Source organism: Oncorhynchus mykiss, chromosome 17 (assembly GCF_057628025.1).
Source record: "Oncorhynchus mykiss isolate SJ-2025 chromosome 17, ASM5762802v1, whole genome shotgun sequence".
Lineage (NCBI taxonomy): Eukaryota > Metazoa > Chordata > Actinopteri > Salmoniformes > Salmonidae > Oncorhynchus > Oncorhynchus mykiss.
Window position 1 is genome coordinate 77264831 of NC_143038.1, and position 20080 is coordinate 77284910.

Genomic DNA, 20080 nt, shown 5'->3' on the forward strand with positions numbered 1-20080 from the left:
CCACCAATTGTGCAAGTTTGCCCACTTAAAAAGATGAGAGAGGCCTGTAATGTACATCTATGTGCCTATACACATGTACGCATGTTCAAGCATTTCGCTACACCTGCAATAATATCGGCTAAAAATGTGTATATGAACCAAAAATGTGATTTGATCTGAACTAGTCTACCCTAATGGTGATGTTATGCTGGCATGGTTCAACTGTTGTTCAAACTCTACAATAGGGTATAATAATTAAAAAACAATTACAGACAACAACGTGTGGTGCCTGGGCTTCTTCCTGTATATGATTCTATATGGAGAGAAACATAATTAATTTGCCTACGTGTGTCATTCTAGCAGAACTGTATCTCGTGATCTCTATCCCTCTTGAGGGATTAGACATTATGCTGAATTTCAATTTGATGCCTCATGAGGAGATGAATGACAGTTTGGTCTTGCAAACAGTCCTCCCACAGCTCTACAAGTATTTCCTGAACTGATTGTATGTTTCTTTGGAATGGCAGTTTCATCACCTCTCCCATCATCTGCTGATCACCAGTTCTCTTCACTGTAGATTGTTACATCAGATAATGTGATTTAACCAATTACAACCTCGAGTCTTCTTGGGTTTGACGCTACAAGCTTGGCACACCTGTATTTGGGGAGTTTCTCCCATTCTTCTCTGCAGATCCTCTCAAGCTCTATCAGGTTGGGGAGTGTTGCTTCACAGCTATTTTCAGGTCTCTCCAGAGATGTTCAATCAGGTTCAAGTCTGGGCTCTGGCTGGACCACTCAAGGACATTCAGAGACTTGTCCCTAAGCAACTCCTGCATTGTCTTGGCTGTGTGTTTAGGGTCGCTGTCTGGTGAACCTTCGCCCCAGTCTGAGGCCCTGGGCACTCTGGAGCAGTTTTTCATCAAAGATCTACTTGTACTTTTCTAAGTTAATCTTTCCCTCGATCCTGACTAGTCTCCTGGTGCCAGGTTTCCTCCAGATGTGATGCTTGGCATTTGGGCCAAAGAGTTAAATCGTGGTTTCATCTGACCAGAGAATCTTGTTTCTCATGATCTGATAGTCCTTTCGGTGCCTTTTGGCAAAGTCCAAGCGGGCTGTCATGTGCTTTTTACTGAGGAGTGACCTCTGTCTGGCTACTCTACCATAAAGGCCTGATTGGTGGTGGAGTGCTGCAGAGATGGTTGTCCTTCTGGAAGGTTCTCCCATATCCACAGAATAACTCTAGAGCTCTGTCAGAGTGACCATTGGGTTCTTGGTCACCTCCCTGACCAAGGCCCTTCTCGCCCGACTGCTCAGTTTGGCCGGGCGGACAGCTCTAGGAAGAGTCTTGGTGGTTGAAAACTTCTTCCATTTAAGAATGATGGAGGCCACTGTGTTCTTGGGGACATTCAATGCTACAGACATTTTTTGGTACCCTTCCCCAGATCTGTTTCTCAACACAATTCTGTCTCTGAACTCTATGGACAATTCCTTCAACCTCATGGCTTTGTTTTTGCTCTGACATGCACCGTCAACTGTGGGACCTTATATAGACAGGTGTGTGCCTTTCCAAATCATGTCTAATCAATTGAATTTACCACAGGTGGACTCCAATCAAGTTATAGAAACATCTCAAGGATGATCAAAGGAAACAGGATGCACCAGAGCTCAATTTCGAGACTAATAGCAAAGGGTCTGAATACTTATGTAAATACATTTTGAGTTTTTGTTCATTTTCATAAATGTATAAAAACAAAAACATTTTGCTATATCATTATTTGGGTATTGTGTGTAGATTGCTGAGATTGATTTATTTTTACTCCATTTTAGAATAAGGCTGTAACGTAACAATGTGGAAAAAGTCAAGGGGTCTGAATAATTTACGAAGTCACTGTATAAACGGAACAGTACCGGACCCAAAATAGAACCTTGTGGAACGCCACATGTGATGTGTATTTTCTCTGAGGTATGTTCTCCAAGGTTGACAAAAAAACTCTTGACCGATTAAATAGGTCCTAAACCAAATTAGAACTGGACCATAGAAGCCAACCCACCTCTCCGGTCTGTCCAGAAGGACATCACGGTCAACAGTGTTGAATGCAGCACTTAAATCTAAGAGTACAAGGACAGAGAGCTGTTTGGCATCTGTGTTGGCCATTAGATACTTCACCACTTTAACTAAGACTGTCGCTGTGCTGTGTCGGGCACGAAAAAAACAGATTGGAATAATAATTAAAGTTGGCTGAATTTTTGTTTAAGAATGGAAGGTTGGAGATTGACCCAATCTAGCCCTCATACCATCATGGTCAGCTAATCATCCCCAGCTTCCAATTGGATCATTCATCCCCCTCCTCTCCCCTGTAACTATTCCCCAGGTCGTTGCTGTAAATGAGAATGTGTTTTCAGTCAACTTACCTGGTAAAATAAGGTCTAGATAAATAAAATACATTCACGAGAAATGTTCTAACATTGTGATTGCTCTAACATTTAAACATGCCATATCCAATGAGTGTGGGCCACTCTGCCCCAGTGGCATCTGCCTTGAGGTAAACAATGGAAAAACAACCAAATTATTTGTGTTTGTTATATCTGGAGTACTTCTCCTGTCCTATTCGGTGTCCTGTGTGAATGTAAGTGTGCTCTCTCTAATTCTCTCTTTCTCTCTTTCTTTCTCTCTCTCGGAGGACCTGAACCCTAGGACCATGCCTCAGGAAAACCTGACATGATGACTCCTTGCTGTCTCCAGTCCACCTGGCCGTGCTGCTGCTCCAGTTTCCACTGTTCTGCCTGTGATTATTATTATTTGACCATGCTGGTCATTTATGAACATTTGAACATCTTGGCCATGTTCTGTTATAATCTCCACCCGGCACAGCCAGAAGAGGACTGGCCACCCGACATAGCCTGGTTCCTCTCTAGGTTTCTTCCTAGGTTTTGGCCTTTCTAGGGAGTTTTTCCTAGCCACCGTGCTTCTACACCTGCATTGCTTGCTGTTTGGGGTTTTAGGCTGGGTTTCTGTACAGCACTTTGAGATATCAGCTGATGTACGAAGGGCTATATAAATAAATTTGATTTGATTTTGATTTGATTTGATGATTAACGTTACAACCATGTTTTCTGACAGTCTCCAATCCATCAGAATGGTAGGAGATAACTAGAAGGCGGAGTTAAAGGAACATAAATTAGGTTACTCACAATAACCATAGTGACATAGTGACTGCAGCAGCAGCTGAGTGGAGAGGTGTTTCCCCCTGTCTAAACTTGCAACCAAGGGGTTAAAGTCTGTTCCATAAACTCTCCTGTGCTTCAAGAATCTCCTTGTGCAGGCTTTAAATACTGATTTGACCAATCACATTTTACACACAGCCTGCCACTGAGAAAATAACTTACTGCTACTACTACTACTAACCCATAGCTTGCACTGCCTCCTCACACTTTACCACAGCTTCCAGCTAGGTAACACACCACAGCACAGACACGATGGGAACTGTGAGAATGTTACTCTTCTCCGTTATACTGTCACCGTGGGTGCTCTCCTTGACTGGGAAACACTTTAACCAGGACTCAACGCTCCGACTGAAACAACAGGATGTATTGTTCGATAGAGAAGTTTATCTGGAAGCAAGGAGGTCTAAGGTAAGATGTATTTTTTTTTATATCAGTCTTCTTTTCCAGTATTGAAAATAATGCCAAGAGTGAGCAAAGCTGTCATTAAGGCAAAGGGTGGCTACTTTGAAGAATCTTCAACATAAAACATATTTTGATTTGTTTAATTAAACACTTTTTTTTGGTTACTACATGATTCCATATGTATTATTTCATAGTTTTGATGTCTTCACTATTATTCTACAATGTAGGAAATAGTCAAAATAAATAAAAACCCTGGAATGACTGGTACTGTATATATATATATATATATATATATATATATATATATATATATATAAACTATAAAATATATACTATGTAATTAGAGGCAAATAATTACATAACCAGTTGTTTGTTTTATACTTTGAAAACAAATAATCTACTTTCCTTTGAACATTCTATTTTTTGTTGTTGTATGCAAACATTGTCTTATTCATGCATTATTTAACAATGCCTCAGCAATAACAACTGGTCTATATTATTATGTCAGTAGCAACTCAAACCATAGCCATTGGCCTCAGTCCCACTTCACTGTAACAGTCCGATTTGGATGACAGTCCGAGTCTAATTTCTCTATCCCCTAGTCTAATTCCTGCCGGGTGAAATCTGTGCCATCAGGGACTGATTTGAAAGCGGTTGGCTGGGTTGTCTGTCCAGAGCTCCAGACTCAGTCCAGACTCATAGTGATTGTGATTAGTCAGCACAGTAGGGTTCCACTGCCCTAGTATAATGGAGGTTCCACTGCCCTAGTAGAATGGAGGTTCCACTGCCCTAGTAGAATGGAGGTTCCACTGCCCTAGTAGAATGGAGGTTTCACTGCCCTAGTAGAATGGAGGTTCCACTGCCCTAGTAGAATGGAGGTTCCACTGCCCTAGTAGAATGGAGGTTCCACTGCCTTAGTAGAATGGAGGTTCCACTGCCCTAGTAGAATGGAGGTTCCACTGCCCTAGTTGAATGGAGGTTCCACTGCCCTAGTAGAATGGAGTTTCCACTGCCCTAGTAGAATTGAGGTTCCACTGCCCTAGTAGAATGGAGGTTCCACTGCCCTAGTAGAATGGAGTTTCCACTGCCCTAGTAGAATGGAGGTTCCACTGCTCTAGTAGAACGGATGTTCCATTTTGGATAAGCCCTGCTTCAGCTCCCAAGGGGCCCAACTCCTTCTGCTAAGGGGCCAGAGGTCAGAGGTCACCCAGCAAACAGTTGAGGCTCCTTGAATGTCCTTGAATATTAGGTAACATTCCAAAGCTCCTGCTGAACCGAACGCAGTTTGGCATTTATTGATTTGACTCGTGAAGTCATACAATCTTATTTTAAACCTAACCCTAACACTGCGAGCCCTAATGTCTAACCCTAACCTTAAAGCAAAGATTCACCCATATGATGCAAACTCATTATACTGGCTGTATTTCTGCCTGCTTGAACGGAGAATATCTCAGATAGACATGAATCCGGGAATCGATATAACATAATTCAGAAATGCACAAAAACTATACTCAAAATGGGTGAATTGTTCCTTTAAATTAAGACCAAAAAGCACATTTTAGTTTTCATGAATTTTTACAATATAGCCAATTTTACTTAGCAGCTGACCCATCTAGCGGAAAGCGCTGAGTTCTGCCTCAAGGGCTCATGACAATCAGGCTGGTTCCAGTCTGCTGAGCTCCTTTCCAAACAACATGCCTGGTTTAGCTGCCAAGGGGCCAGGATTCAGGGCTCACTCAGCAAACAGTTAACATTCCTATAACTTTGGGTAACATTCCAATGGAGTCCAAATGTAGTTTGGTTGCTGCGGGAGTCTCCAACTGAGTTGAGGTATGAAGCAGTGAACCCCTATCCAAACAGCAGTCCTGTCTCTGAAGCCAAGGGGCCCTGCTTTTCCCCTTGCTAAGAGGCCAGCGCTCAATTCTCACCCAGCAAACAGTTAACGTTCCTATAATGTTAGGTTATGTTGGAGTAAGGTACTGTAGGTAACCAATGGAGTCCCAATGGAGCAGAAGCAGTCTAGGAACTCACAGCAGCCCTGGTCTGGCAGCCAAGAAAACAGTGAATATTTCTACAATGTTAGGCAACTTTCTAATGGAGTCCCCATGGAGCAGAACTGAGATTCCAGTCTGGAGAACTCCCATCCAAACAGTTGCCATGGGGCCCTCCTCCTCCTGCCAAGGAGCCCTCTTCCTCCTCCTGCCAAGGGGCCTTCTTCCTCCTCCTGCCAAGGGGCCCACCTCCTCTTCCAGCCAAGGGGCCCTCCTCCTCCTCCCGCCAAGGGGCCCTCCTCCTCTTCCCGCCAAGGGGCCCTCCTCCTCCTCCCGCCAAGGGGCCCTCCTCCTGCCCAGGGGCCCTCCTCCTCTTCCCGCCAAGGGGCCCTCCTCCTCTTCCCGCCAAGGGGCCCTCCTCCCGCCAAGGGGCCCTCCTCCTCCTCCCCCCAAGGGGCCCTCCTCCTCCTGCCAAGGGGCCCCTCTCCTTCTGCCAAGGGGCCCTCCTCCTCCTGCCAAGGGGCCCCTCTCCTTCTGCCAAGGGGCCAAAAAAGCTCAGGGCTTGAATGTTCCATGGACGTTAGGTAGGCTTAAATTCCAAGGCTCATCCCTGGTTCTGAAGCCAAAGAAGGGGCCAAAGATCAGGGCTCACCCAGAACACAGTTAACATTCCTACAATGTTTAGGTAACATTAAAATGGCACATAACTGAGGTTTCTGTCTGGAGAACTCCAAACAGCACCCCTGGTCCAGATGCCAGGAGGTCATGGGCTCAGGTACTGGAGAACAGGGGGAGTAGTTATTTTACCAGAACAGGCAAGTGAACACCAAGTCATGACTCCTGTGCTCTGCTGGGTTAGGCTTCCAGTGGCTAAATAGTTCAGGGTTAACAGCTACAGTGCCTTGCAAAAGTATTAATCTCCCTTGGCATTTTTCCTATTTTGTTGCATTACAACCTGTAATTCAAATGGATTTTTATTTGGAATTCATGTAATGGACATACACAAAATAGTCCAAATTGTTGAAGTTAAATGAAAAAAATAACATACGAATTTAAAATGAAAAACGGAAAAATGGTGCGTGCATATATAATCACACCCTTTGCTATGAAGCCCCTGAATAAGATCTGGTGCAACCAATTACCTTCAGAAGTTACATAATTAGTTAAATAAAGTCCACCTGTGTACAATCTAAGTGTCACGTGATCTGTCACATGATCTCAGTATTTTTCCACCTGTTCTGAAAGGCCCCAGAGTCGGCAACACCACCAAGCAAGGGGCACCACCAAGCAAGCGGCCCCATGAAGACCAAGGAGCTCTCCAAACAGGTCAGGGACAAAGTTGTGGGGAAGTACAGATCAGGGTTGGGTTATAAAAAAAAATCAGAAACTTTGAACATCACACAGAGCACCATTAAATCCATTATTAAAAAATGTAAAGAATATGGCACCACAACAAACCTGCCAAGAGAGAGCCGCCCACCAAAACTCACGGACCAGGCAAGGAGGACATTAATCAGAGAGGCAACAAAGAGACCAAAGATAACCCTGAAGGAGCTGCAAAGCTCCACAGCGGAGATTGGAGTATCTGTCTATAGGACCACTTTAAGCCGAACACGCCACAGAGCTGGGCTTTACGGAAGAGTGGCCAGAAAAAAGCCATTGCTTGATGAAAGAAATAAGCAAACACGTTTGGTGTTCACCAAAAGGCATGTGGGAGACTCCACAAACATATGGAAGAAGGTACTTTGGTCGAATGACAAAAATTTTGCTTTTTGGTCATCAAGGAAAATGTTAGGTCTGGCACAAACCCAACACCTCTCATCACCCTGAGAACACCATCCCCACAGTGAAGCATGGTAGAAGCTGCATCATGCTGTGGGGATGTTTTTCATTGGCAGGGACTGGTAAACTGGTCCAAACTGAAGGAATGATGGATGGTGCTAAATAAACAGAAATCCTTGAGGGAAACCTGTTTCAGTCTTCCAGAGATTTTACTTGGGATGGAGGTTCACCTTCCAGCAGGACAATAACCCTAAGCATACTGCTAAAGCAACACTCAAGTGGTTTAAGGGAAAACATTTAAATGTCTTGGAATGGCCTTGTCAAAGCCCAGACCTCAATCCAATTGAGAATCTGTGGTATGACTAAAAGATTGCTGTACACCAGCGGAACCCATCCAACTTGAAGGAGCTGGAGCAGTTTTGCCTTGAAGAATGGGAAAAAATCCCAGTGGCTAGATGTGCCAAGCTGATGGAGACATACCCCAAGAGACTTGCAGCTGTAATTTTCTTCAAAAAGGTTGCTCTACAAAGTATTGACTTTGGGGGGGGGGGGGGGGTGAATAGTTATGCACGCTCAAGTTTTCTGTTGTTTTTATCTTATTTCTTGTTTGTTTCACAAGAAAAAATATTTTGCATCATCAAAGTGCCAGGCATGTTGTGTAAATCAAATTATACAAAGCCCCCTCAATTTTAATTCCAGGTTGTAAGGCATTAAAATAGGAAAAATGCCAAGGGGGGTGAATACTTTTGCAAGCCACTGTATGGGTAAGAGATTCTGGACTGCTGTTATGCTGCAACTGAAATGCCCAGCAATGGAATAATAGAGACTTCTGGAATAAGAATCTAAACAGCTTTTAGATAGTTTTACTAAAAGAAGTGAAGAGTGTATACTCCTGAAAGACACCAAAGTCAAACAATGCTAACAAAACCTCAAAGTTGATGTTTCTGCCAGATGGCTAGAGAAGCTGGAAGATCACAGTACATCTGTGCTCTCCAAAATACAACAACACACTATGACAGAAACATTCAGATCTTCAGGGAAGCCAATATAAAGTACTTGGTGTTACAGTTGCAGTTTCTCCCACCATATGACCAACTGACCATATGAACTGAGAGCTTGCATGCACAGGTATACTATATGTCAAAATTACAGTAACATCCCGAAAATTCCCAGGTTTTACAGAAATCCCGGTTGAAAGATGTCCGAAATAAAGAGGGATTTGGATATCTGGGATTGTGGACTTCAGAAAGAGGAGGACCGAGCAAGCCCCCATTCTCATCAACAAGCCCCATTCTCATCGACAAGTCCCCATTCTCATCTACAAGCCCCCATTCTCATCGACAAGCCCCCATTCTCATCGACAAGCCCCCATTCTCATCGACAAGCCCCCATTCTCATCGACAAGCCCCCATTCTCATCGACAAGGCTGTAGTGGAGAAGGTTGCCTCTACCTTGACTCTGTACCGTAACACCCTATATATAGCCTCTACATTGACTCTGTACTGGTACCCCCTGTATGTAGCCTCCACAATGACTCTGTACCATAACACCCTGTACAGTGCATTGCGAAAGAATTCGGCAGCCTTGAACTTTGCGACCTTTTGCCACATTTCAGGCTTCAAACATAAAGATATAAAACTGTATTTTTTTTGTGAAGAATCAACAACAAGTGGGACACAATCATGAAGTGGAACAACATTTATTGGATATTTCAAACTTTTTTAACAAATCAAAAACTGAAAAATTGGGCGTGCAAAATTATTCAGCCCCCTTAAGTTAATACTTTGTAGCGCCACCTTTTGCTGCAATTACAGCTGTAAGTCGCTTGGGGTATGTCTCTATCAGTTTTGCACCTCGAGAGACTGAAATTTTGTCCCATTCCTCCTTGCAAAACAGCTCGAGCTCAGTGCGGTTGGATGGAGAGCATTTGTGAACAGCAGTTTTCAGTTCTTTCCACAGATTCTCGATTGGATTCAGGTCTGGACTTTGACTTGGCCATTCTAACACCTGGATATGTTTATTTTTGAACCATTCCATTGTAGATTTTGCTTTATGTTTTGGATCATTGTCTTGTTGGAAGACAAATCTCCGTCCCAGTCTCAGGTCTTTTGCAGACTCCATCAGGTTTTCTTCCAGAATGGTCCTGTATTTGGCTCCATCCATCTTCCCATCAATTTTAACCATCTTCCCTGTCCCTGCTGAAGAAAAGCAGGCCCAAACCATGATGCTGCCACCACCATGTTTGACAGTGGGGATGGTGTGTTCAGGGTGATGAGCTGTGTTGCTTTTACGCCAAACATAACATCTTGCATTGTTGCCGAAAAGTTCAATTTTGGTTTCATCTGACCAGAGCACCTTCTTCCACATGTTTGGTGTGTCTCCCAGGTGGCTTGTGGCAAACTTTAAACGACACTTTTTATGGATATCTTTAAGAAATGGCTTTCTTCTTGCCACTCTTCCATAAAGGCCAGATTTGTGCAATATACGACTGATTGTTGTCCTATGGACAGAGTCTCCCACCTCAGCTGTAGATCTCTGCAGTTCATCCAGAGTGATCATGGGCCTCTTGGCTGCATCTCTGATCAGTCTTCTCCTTGTATGAGCTGAACGTTTAGAGGGACGGCCAGGTCTTGGTAGATTTGCAGTGGTCTGATACTCCTTCCATTTCAATATTATCGCTTGCACAGTGCTCCTTGGGATGTTTAAAGCTTGGGAAATCTTTTTGTATCCAAATCCGTCTTTAAACTTCTTCACAACAGTATCTCGGACCTGCCTGGTGTGTTCCTTGTTCTTCATGATGCTCTCTGCGCTTTTAACGGACCTCTGAGACTATCACAGTGCAGGTGCATTTATACGGAGACTTGATTACACACAGGTGGATTGTATTTATCATCATTAGTCATTTAGGTCAACATTGGATAATTCAGAGATCCTCACTGAACTTCTGGAGAGAGTTTGCTGCACTGAAAGTAAAGGGGCTGAATAATTTTGCACGCCCAATTTTTCAGTTTTTGATTTGTTAAAAAAGTTTGAAATATCCAATAAATGTTGTTCCACTTCATGATTGTGTCCCACTTGTTGTTGATTCTTCACAAAAAAATTAAGTTTTATATCTTTATGTTTGAAGCCTGAAATGTGGCAAAAGGTCGCAAAGTTCAAGGGGGCCGAATAATTTCGCAATGCACTGTATATAGCCTCCACATTGACTCTGTACCGGTACACCCTGTATATAGCCTCCACATTGACTCTGTACCGTAACACCCTGTATATAGCCTCCACATTGACTCTGTGCCGGTACACCCTGTATATAGCCTCCACATTGACTCTGTACCGGTACACCCTGTATATACCCTCCACATTGACTCTGTACTGTAATACCCTATATATAGCCTCCACATTGACTCTGTACCAGAACCCCCTGTATAAGCCTCCACATTGACTCCGTACCGGTACCCCCTGTATATAGCCTCCACATTGACTATGTACCAGAACCCCCTGTATATAGCCTCCACATTGACTCTGTACCGGTACCCCCTGTATATAGCCTCCACATTGACTCTGTACCAGAACCCCCTGTATATAGCCTCCACATTGACTCTGTACCGGTACCCCCTGTATATAGCCTCCACATTGACTCTGTATAGCCCCCCCCCCCCCCCCCCCCCACGGACCTACACATAGAGGACCCACACCGGGAGAACCTACATCCAGGCCACAAACACACACCCCCCTCAACCAATCAACCCCCCCCCCCCCCAAGTCAACCATGCCCACACCCCATTTAGGCCATTTCTCCATCTTTCTCCCTACCTCTCCTTGAGTCTCTCTCCATCCCTCTCACATACTGTATCTTACCATTTAAGCTGAGGGTTATGTTACAGGTATGTAGTTTTCATAAGTGTGTTGGTCTGTTCCCATCTAGAGAGAGGTAGCAGGTCTGTTCCTATCTAGAGAGAGGTAGCAGGTCTGTTCCCATCTAGAGAGAGGTAGCAGGTCTGTTCCCATCTAGAGAGAGGTAGCAGGTCTTTTCCCATCCAGAGAGAGGTAGCAGGTCTGTTCCCATCTAGAGAGAGGTAGCAGGTCTGTTCCCATCTAGAGAGAGGTAGCAGGTCTGTTCCCATCTAGAGAGAGGTAGCAGGTCTGTTCCCATCTAGAGAGAGGTAGCAGGTCTGTTCCCATCTAGAGAGAGGTAGCAGGTCTGTTCCCATCTAGAGAGAGGTAGCAGGTCTGTTCCCATCCAGAGAGAGGTAACAGGTCTGTTCCCATCCAGAGAGAGGTAACAGGTCTGTTCCAATCCAGAGAGAGGTAGCAGGTCTGTTCCCACCCAGAGAGAGTTAGCAGGTCTGTTCCCACCCAGAGAGAGTTAGCAGGTCTGTTCCCACCCAGAGAGAGGTAGCAGGTCTGTTCCCACCCAGAGAGAGGTAGCAGGTCTGTTCCCATCTAGAGAGAGGTAGCAGGTCTGTTCCCATCTAGAGAGAGGTAGCAGGTCTGTTTCCACCCAGAGAGAGGTAGCAGGTCTGTTCCCACCCAGAGAGAGGTAGCAGGTCTGGGAACAGGGAAACAATGAAAAAAAGCAGTGGAACTGTCTTTGAGGTCCAGAGTTGAGTTTGACGGGTCTGCAGTATTAATCCTAAATGTTACTCTACAGTAATAATCCTAAATGTTACTCTACAGTGCTAATCCTAAATGTTACTCTACAGTATTAATCCTAAATGTTACTCTACAGTATTAATCCTAAATGTTACTCTACAGTAATAATCCTAAATGTTACTCCACAGTGCTAATCCTAAATGTTACTCTACAGTATTAATCCTAAATGTTACTCTACAGTGCTAATCCTAAATGTTACTCTACAGTATTAATCCTAAATGTGACTCTACAGTATTAATCCTAAATGTTACTCTACAGTATTAATCCTAACAGTGTTTTTCTACAGTAATAATCCTAAATGTTACTCTACAGTATTAATCCTAAATGTTACTCTACAGTATTAATCCTAAATGTTACTCTACAGTGTTAATCCTAAAAGTGTGACTATTTTCCTCCACTAGAGAGAGGCAGCAGCGTTGTGGCTGGGAGAGGACTATGACTCCAGAATGGTCTTCCTGCCTGCTGATGAACCAGACGATGCCCCAGCCTCAGGTAAGATAGCTACTTTAGCTTTCTTGTTCCTCCCTCCCTGCCTCTTCCTCCCTCCCCTTCTCCCTCTGTCCATACTGGTCTCTCTCTGCCTCTTCATCCCTCTCTGTCTCTTCATTCCTCCTCTTCTCTCTCCATCCATACTGGTCTCTCCCTTTGACTCTCCCTCTCTCCCTGCCTCACTCTCCATCTCTCTCTCTCCCTGCCTCTCTCCCTGTCTTTGACTCCCTGTCTCCCCATGCCTCTCCCTCTCTACCTGCCTCAGTCTTTGTCTCCCTGTCTCCCCATGCCTCTCCCTCTCTACCTGCCTCAGTCTTTGACTCCCTGTCTCCCCATGCCTCTCCCTCTCTACCTGCCTCAGTCTTTGTCTCCCTGTCTATCCATGCCTCTCCCTGCCACTTCCTCTCCCAGACTCACTCTCTTTCTCCTTCCCTCTTCCTCTCCCAGACTCACTCTCTTTCCTGATGTACTGCCTAGCTGTGTGGGGTAGCAAAGGGAACACACAACAGCACTAAATGGAAGCTGTCATGCACCGCGTCTGCCTATGTGTCTGCCTGTGTGTCTTTCTGTCTGTCGGCCTGGGAGAAGACCAGACACACACACACACACACACACACACACACACACACACACACACACACACACACACACACACACACACACACACACACACACACACACACACACACACACACACACACACCAACGAAAGCAACCTTTGCAACTACAATAGCCTCAAAGTGCTATCTGCATGGCACAAGTAATTGTTCCAACAATTGTTTACAGACAGATTATTTAACTTATTGTGGGTCAGAAGTTTACATACACTAAGTTGACTGTGCCTCTAAACAGCTTGGAAAATTCCAGAAAATGATGTCATGGCTTTAGAAGCTTCTGATAGGCTAATTGACATCATGTGGATGTATTTCAAGGCCTACCTTCAAACTCAGTGCATCTTTGCTTGACATCATGGGAAAATCAAAAGAAATCAGCCAGACTTTCACAAGTCTGGTTCATCCTCGGGAGCAATTTCCAAAATACTGAAGGTACCACGTTCATCTGTACAAACAATAGTACGCAAGTATAAACACTATGGGACCACCCAGCCATCATACCGCTCAGGAAGGAGATGCGTTCTGTCTCCTAGAGATGAATGTACTTTGGTGTGAAAAGTGCAAATCAATCCCAGAACAACAGCAAAGGACCTTGTGAAGATGCTGCAGGAAACAGGTACAAAATTATCTATATTCACAGTAAAACGAGTCCTATATCGACATAACCTGAAAGGCCACTCACCAAGGAAGAAGCCACTGCTCTAAAACCGCCATAAAAAACGCCAGACTACGGTTTGCAACTGCACATGGGGACAAAGATGGTACCTTTTGGAGAAATGTCCTCTGGTCTGATGAAACAAAATAGAACTGTTTGGCCATAATGACCATTGTTATGTTTGTAGGAAAAAGGGGAGGCTTGCAAGCCGAAGAACACCATCCCAACCGTGAAGCACGGGGGTGGCAGCATCATGTTGTGGAGGTGCTTTGCTGCATCTATCCATCCATCCATCCATCTATCCATCCATCCACCCACCCATGACATCCACCCATCCATCCACCCATGACATCCATCCATCTATCCATCCATCCATCCATCCATCCATCCATCCATCCACCCATCCATCCATGACATCCATCCATTCATCCATCCATTCATCCATCCATCCACCCATGACATCCATCCATCATGTGTGTTCTGTGTCTCCAGAGCTGCCCACATGCCTGCTGTGTGTGTGTCTGACCGGCTCTGTGTACTGTGAGGAAGTTGTTCCTGAGATGACTGCTGTGCCCACCCTGCCCAAGGAGACTGCCTACCTCTACGCCCGCTATAACAAGATCAACAAGATCACCAATAAAGACTTTGCAGAAATCGGTGAGTCGGGGTTGAAACATACAGGAAGTTAATAGATATGAAGTTCACTGATTTCACCAAATGTCCTGGTTGGAGGATTCTCTCCTTGCTTATTTTCACCTGAAGCCAGATATCTTATATATATCTATCTATATATCACATATCTGGGATATATCTATCTATATATCATATATCTGGGATATACAGGATTTCTAGAAACCTGGGAAGTAAAACTACTGGAACATGTCCAATATATATACAACTACTGGAACATGCCCTACATATATAATACTACTGAACATGTCCAACATATACAATACTACTGGAACATGCCCTACATATATAATACTACTGAACATGTCCAACATATACAATACTACTGGAACATGCCCTACATATACAGAGGAATATTCATTCAGGGATGAAAGAAAGATAACAGATGGACATTTTCTTGGCCTCGCGGAGGGTCTGTAGACATCTAAATGCTTCCTTTATTTGGGCATTTGTTTGTGTTTGTGGATGTTATGTGGGCCCCTCGAGGCCCGGCCCTGGCCCTTTACTGACATAAGTAGAGGCACATCTGGATTTAAAGTTGGCGAGACGGAATGTCTGGCAAACTCTCTCGGTCTCTATCCCGGTTTTAGATTTACACTGCAGAAGTTTAAACTCCCAGAAGGGTAGTTCTGAATCATCCATATTTCTGTGTGTACATTTGAAAAATAGTCAAAACATTGCATAACTTACTTTATTTACAGATAAACCATTCCTATCAGAGCATGAGGGCTATAGCTTAGCAGTGCCTTGTGTTAGATAAAACAGCATTTTCTCAATTTTACAACCTCTGATCGACAATTAAGTTATATTCTTCTCCAATCTATTTTATGCCAGAGACTCTGAAGAGGATCATCCTGACAGAGAACCTGATCTCTGAACTTATGTTCTATTCTGATTCTAGAATTAGAGTATGTTCTTTGTCCTACGTTCTATTCCATCTTATCTCCAGTGACTCTGAAGAGTATCAACCTGACGGGAACCTGATCTATGAATTTATATTCTATTCCATCTTATCTCCAGAGACTCTGAAGAGGATCGACCTAACAGGGAACCTGATCTCTGAACTTATGTGCTATTCTGATTCGAGAATTAGTGTATGTTCTTTGTCCTACGTTCTATTCCATTTTATCTCCAGTGACTCTGAAGAGAATCGACCTGACGGGAAACCTGATCTCTGAGATCCAGGACGGAGCGTTCTCCAAGCTTACCCTATTGGAGGAACTCAATTTGGCTGAGAACCATCTGGTCAAGCTGCCCATGCTGCCCGGCAAGCTCACAACCTTCAACGCCAACCACAATCAGCTCAAAACCAAAGGGGTCAAGGCCAACGCCTTCAAGGTATGTTTCAGTGTATTATACTCCCATGTGGTGTATTAAGATACTCAACAACAACGTTTCCATCCCACTGGAATCTTTGTCGGGTAAGACAGTTCAAGACGCTGCGGGATTGTGTATCTAGCTACAATGTAAGCCACCTTGGGTGCTTGACTGTGGCTCGTCAGGTGGCTGCGTTTCCAGGACTGCCCTCTTAACATACCCTAGCATGTTGGAAGGATGGAGTTGTAAAAAGGAATGAGAAATAATCCTTGTATACGGACTATTAAAAGTGCAAGAGGATATTTCAAGATGGATCATCATCAGCATATATTTAGAATATAATATATCTGGCGGCAGCGTGGCCTACTGGTTAGAGTGTTGGAGCTGTAACTGGAAGGTTGCAAGTTCAAATCCCCGAGCTGACAAGGTACAATTCTGTCAATCTGCCCTTGAACAGGCAGTTAACCCACTGTTCCTAGGCCGTCATTGAAAATAAGAATTAGTTAATTAATTCTTAACTGACTTGCCTCGTTAAATAAAAAAATGTAATAAGGTTGGTGATTTGTGCTCTGTCTTTTGGTGCAGAAACTGAGGCAGCTGGTTAACCTGTTCCTCGGAGACAATGAGCTGGAGGCCGTGCCAGTGATCCCTGAGACCGTCCGCATTATTCACCTACAGGTCAGTACCACACACTAGACTCAGACTTGACACTACAGAATGAGTTCAAAATGGCATGCATAGGAGTCTGAGTTTATCCTGACAGAGGTAGCGAAGTTTCAGAAACTTTTTGAAAGTTTCCCAAAAATCTGAGCTCTGATGAACTGAACTGCTTGTCCTGACCAGGAAAAAGTATTGAAATGGTCAAATAGCTCTGCTGTCTTTATGTTGGTCAAAAAGCACTGCTCTCTGAGTGCTGTCTTGGGGCCTGAGTTTCTCCTGACTAGGATAGCTCTAATGTCTGGGCCCTGAGTTTCTCCTACTCATACATGATCAAGAAAAACTCCTAGAGCAGGGACTACCCTTACCCAGAGATGGGCAACTGATGGCCCAGAACTCGGAATTTACTGTTGAGAGTAGAGGCTACTGGCTACTGGTAAAATGCATTTAATTAATAAGAGAGTTAAAGCTGCAATGTGTCACTTTTTGGTCGACTTGACCAAATTCACATAGATATGTGTTTTTATAGATCTGTCATTCTCATTGAAAGCAAGTTTAAGAAGTGGTAGATCTGTTTTATGTGCAGTATTTCTATGCTTCCCATCCTCAAGTTTAGTTTTTACTTTTGGTTTTGTCCACCAGCTTGAAACAGAATAAAATACAATATGTTTGTTTATGGAAAATATATTTCACAGTTGTTTAGATGGTACAATAATTCTCTACACTGATTTTGTCACATAAACTGACATTTTTGCAACCAGGAAATGGCGGAGCTATTTCTGCATATTGCACCTTTAAGTACTTTAACCACACAAATAGTTTGATTGCACAAATCACTTGACTGCATGTGTGTGTATGGATGTGCGTGTGCAGACCCTCGAACCACTGCGGTCCCACGTGATTCATTACCCCATCAAAGTTGCCCATCCCTGTCCTAGAGTAATAGTGATCCTGCTCTTCATCTCTCTTTTCTCTGCCATACAGAACAACAACATCACTGATGTCACCTCCGACACGTTCTGTAATGGCAACAACACGTACTACATCAGACCCAACCTGATAGAGGTGAGGTTGGATGGGAACCCAGTGCTGCTGTCCAAGTCCCCCGACAGCTTCACCTGCCTCAAGTCTCTCCCCGTCGGAAAATACCGCTAAACAAAAGACTCCCTGGGGAAAGGGATTTCGCTAACTTTTCCAAAATTCCCAGGTTTTCCAGAAATCCTAGTTGGAGGAGTCCTGGAATCAGTAGGGAATAAACAGGGAATCCGGAATAGTCCAAACAGGATTTCTGTATAACTAGGGGATTTAGGAAAAGTTTTCCAACGTTAATGGACTTCCTGGTTATTAAATAACATTACAGTAGTAAAACAGATTCTACAGGGCTTTCAGCAAGACAGACACATACAACGCAATTCCCTATTCTACTTGACGAAGACAAGACCATCTGATAAGACTGGTCGTCTACACAATTACATTCCATTTCTGTCTGAACGTTTCTTCTGTAAAAAATTGTGCCCAGGTCTTTCAGAAGGCTAGTGGATTGGGACTGAAACGTTAGCGTGTCCCATTAGCAAGCTACGTCAGGCTTCCTCTCTGCGTGGGTTCTGATTTCATTTCCTTTACGTTTAGACTGGTCTTGAACATAAACTTGAACACATGAGCTAAATGGTCTGAAGCCTTTGTAAATACACCTTTTATTCTGCTTCTGCATAATGTATGAATTATGACTTCTTCAAAATGTTGAGTCAAGCTTTTGGCTTTCTGAATTCTGTGAATTACCTTCATGTAAACTGGTTCTTAAGTAGAAGTTGACAATACATGTATCTTTGAAATACGTAGCCTGTAGTAATGTGAACCTAATGTGTCTCAAAATCGTAAGCTTTGATATTGAAATGGTGGAATCAGACATGGTATGATCCTTTTCTAAAGTCCTTTTAGAAAAGGATCATTAGGAATTATTACCTGTGATTATTACCTGTGATTATTACCTGTGGTTATTACCTGTAGTTATTACCTGTGGTTATTACCTGTGGTTATTACCTGTGGTTATTACATGTGATTATTACATGCGATTATTACCTGTGATTATTACATGAGATTACTACATGTGATTATCACATGCGATTATTACCTGTGATTATTACATGAGATTACTACCTGTGGTTATTACATGTGATTACTACATGTGATTATTACATGCGATTATTACCTGTGATTATTACATGAGATTACTACATGTGATTATCACATGCGATTATTACCTGTGATTATTACATGAGATTACTACCTGTGATTATTACATGAGATTACTACCTGTGGTTATTACATGTGATTATCACATGCGATTATTACCTGTGATTATTACATGAGATTATTACATGTGATTATTACCTGTGATTATTACCTGTGATTATTACCCGTGGTTATTACATGCGATTATTACCTGTGATTATTACCTGTGATTATTACCTGTGGTTAATACCTGTGATTACTACCTGGGGTTAATACCTGCGATTATTACCTGTGATTATTACCTGTGATTATCACTTGTGATTTTCACCTGTGATTATTACCTGTGATTCTGACCTGTACACTAAAATCCCAGAAATTGTATTTGACCGTGGCTGTGTTTTTATACATTTTAATACAATTAAAATACTTTAAAAAAATTAAACCCTGCATGAACGTCAACCAAACAGAAACCCAGTTTGTTTTTCTGAGTGTAATTTGTAAACAACAACAACCATTTACATTGACACGGTATAGAGAAGGGATAACTTTCTCCACGATAACTATGAACTGCAAGGATTGCAAATATCTACGGTTTTAATAGTTTACCACACATTCAAATAGTGAAGACCTAGGTAAATGATGTTACTTTAAGCCAGCCAACTTGGCAGACACCACCACTACACTACAGTATAACAGCACATCACCAGAACTATTTCCACTGATATACAGTATAACAGCACATCACCAGAACTATTTCCACTGATATACAGTATAACAGCACATCACCAGAACTATTTCCACTGATATACAGTATAACAGCACATCACCAGAACTATTTCCACTGATATACAGTATAACAGCACATCACCAGAACTATTTCCACTGATATACAGTATAACAGCACACCATCAGAACTATTTCCACTGATATACAGTATAACAGCACACCACCAGAACTATTTCCACTGATATACAGTATATATATATATATATATAGGTTATAAGAGGTAGGCTAGGTTATAAAAGGCTATAAAAGGTTGACTAGGCTGTAGGAGGTAGGCTAGGCTATATGAGGTTATAGGAGGTAGGCTAGGTTATAAGTGGTAGGCTAGGATATAAGAGGCTATGAGAGGTAGGCTAGGCTAGGCTATACGAGGTAGAATAGGCTATACGATTATATTAGAGGTATGCTTGGATATAGGAGGTAGGCTAGGGTTTAAGAGGTAGGCTGTGCTATATGAGGTAGACTAGGCTATAAGAGGTTATTTCTTTATACCTTTATTTAACTAGGCAAGTCAGTTAAGAACAAATTCTTATTTTCAATTACGGCCTAGGAACAGTGGGCTAACTGCCTGTTCGGGGGAAGAACGACAGATTTGTACCTTGTCAGCTCTTTGC

At 43.1% G+C, this 20080-nt stretch overlaps 1 protein-coding gene across 1 annotated transcript; it reads left to right on the top strand.

The window, feature by feature from the left end:
- The first annotated feature begins 2674 nt into the window (after positions 1-2674).
- On the top strand, positions 2675-19142 carry LOC110494840 (mimecan). The gene is made up of 6 exons (XM_021570164.3): positions 2675-3612; positions 12431-12521; positions 14280-14444; positions 15613-15815; positions 16380-16472; positions 17436-19142. The coding sequence occupies exons 1-6, from the start codon at positions 3457-3459 to the stop codon at positions 17604-17606; spliced, it is 879 nt and encodes a 292-aa protein (XP_021425839.2). The 5' UTR covers positions 2675-3456; the 3' UTR covers positions 17607-19142.
- Positions 19143-20080: the final 938 nt, after the last annotated feature.

What these genes read in the sequence shown, in the direction of transcription:
- LOC110494840 (XM_021570164.3), top strand. Translation starts at nt 3,457, where the DNA reads ATGGGAACTGTGAGAATGTTACTCTTCTCCGTTATACTGTCACCGTGG. An exon ending in TGGAAGCAAGGAGGTCTAAG is followed by an intron (nt 3,613 to 12,430) that starts GTAAGATGTATT and finishes TTCCTCCACTAG; the next exon opens with AGAGAGGCAGCAGCGTTGTG. An exon ending in TCCGCATTATTCACCTACAG is followed by an intron (nt 16,473 to 17,435) that starts GTCAGTACCACA and finishes TCTGCCATACAG; the next exon opens with AACAACAACATCACTGATGT.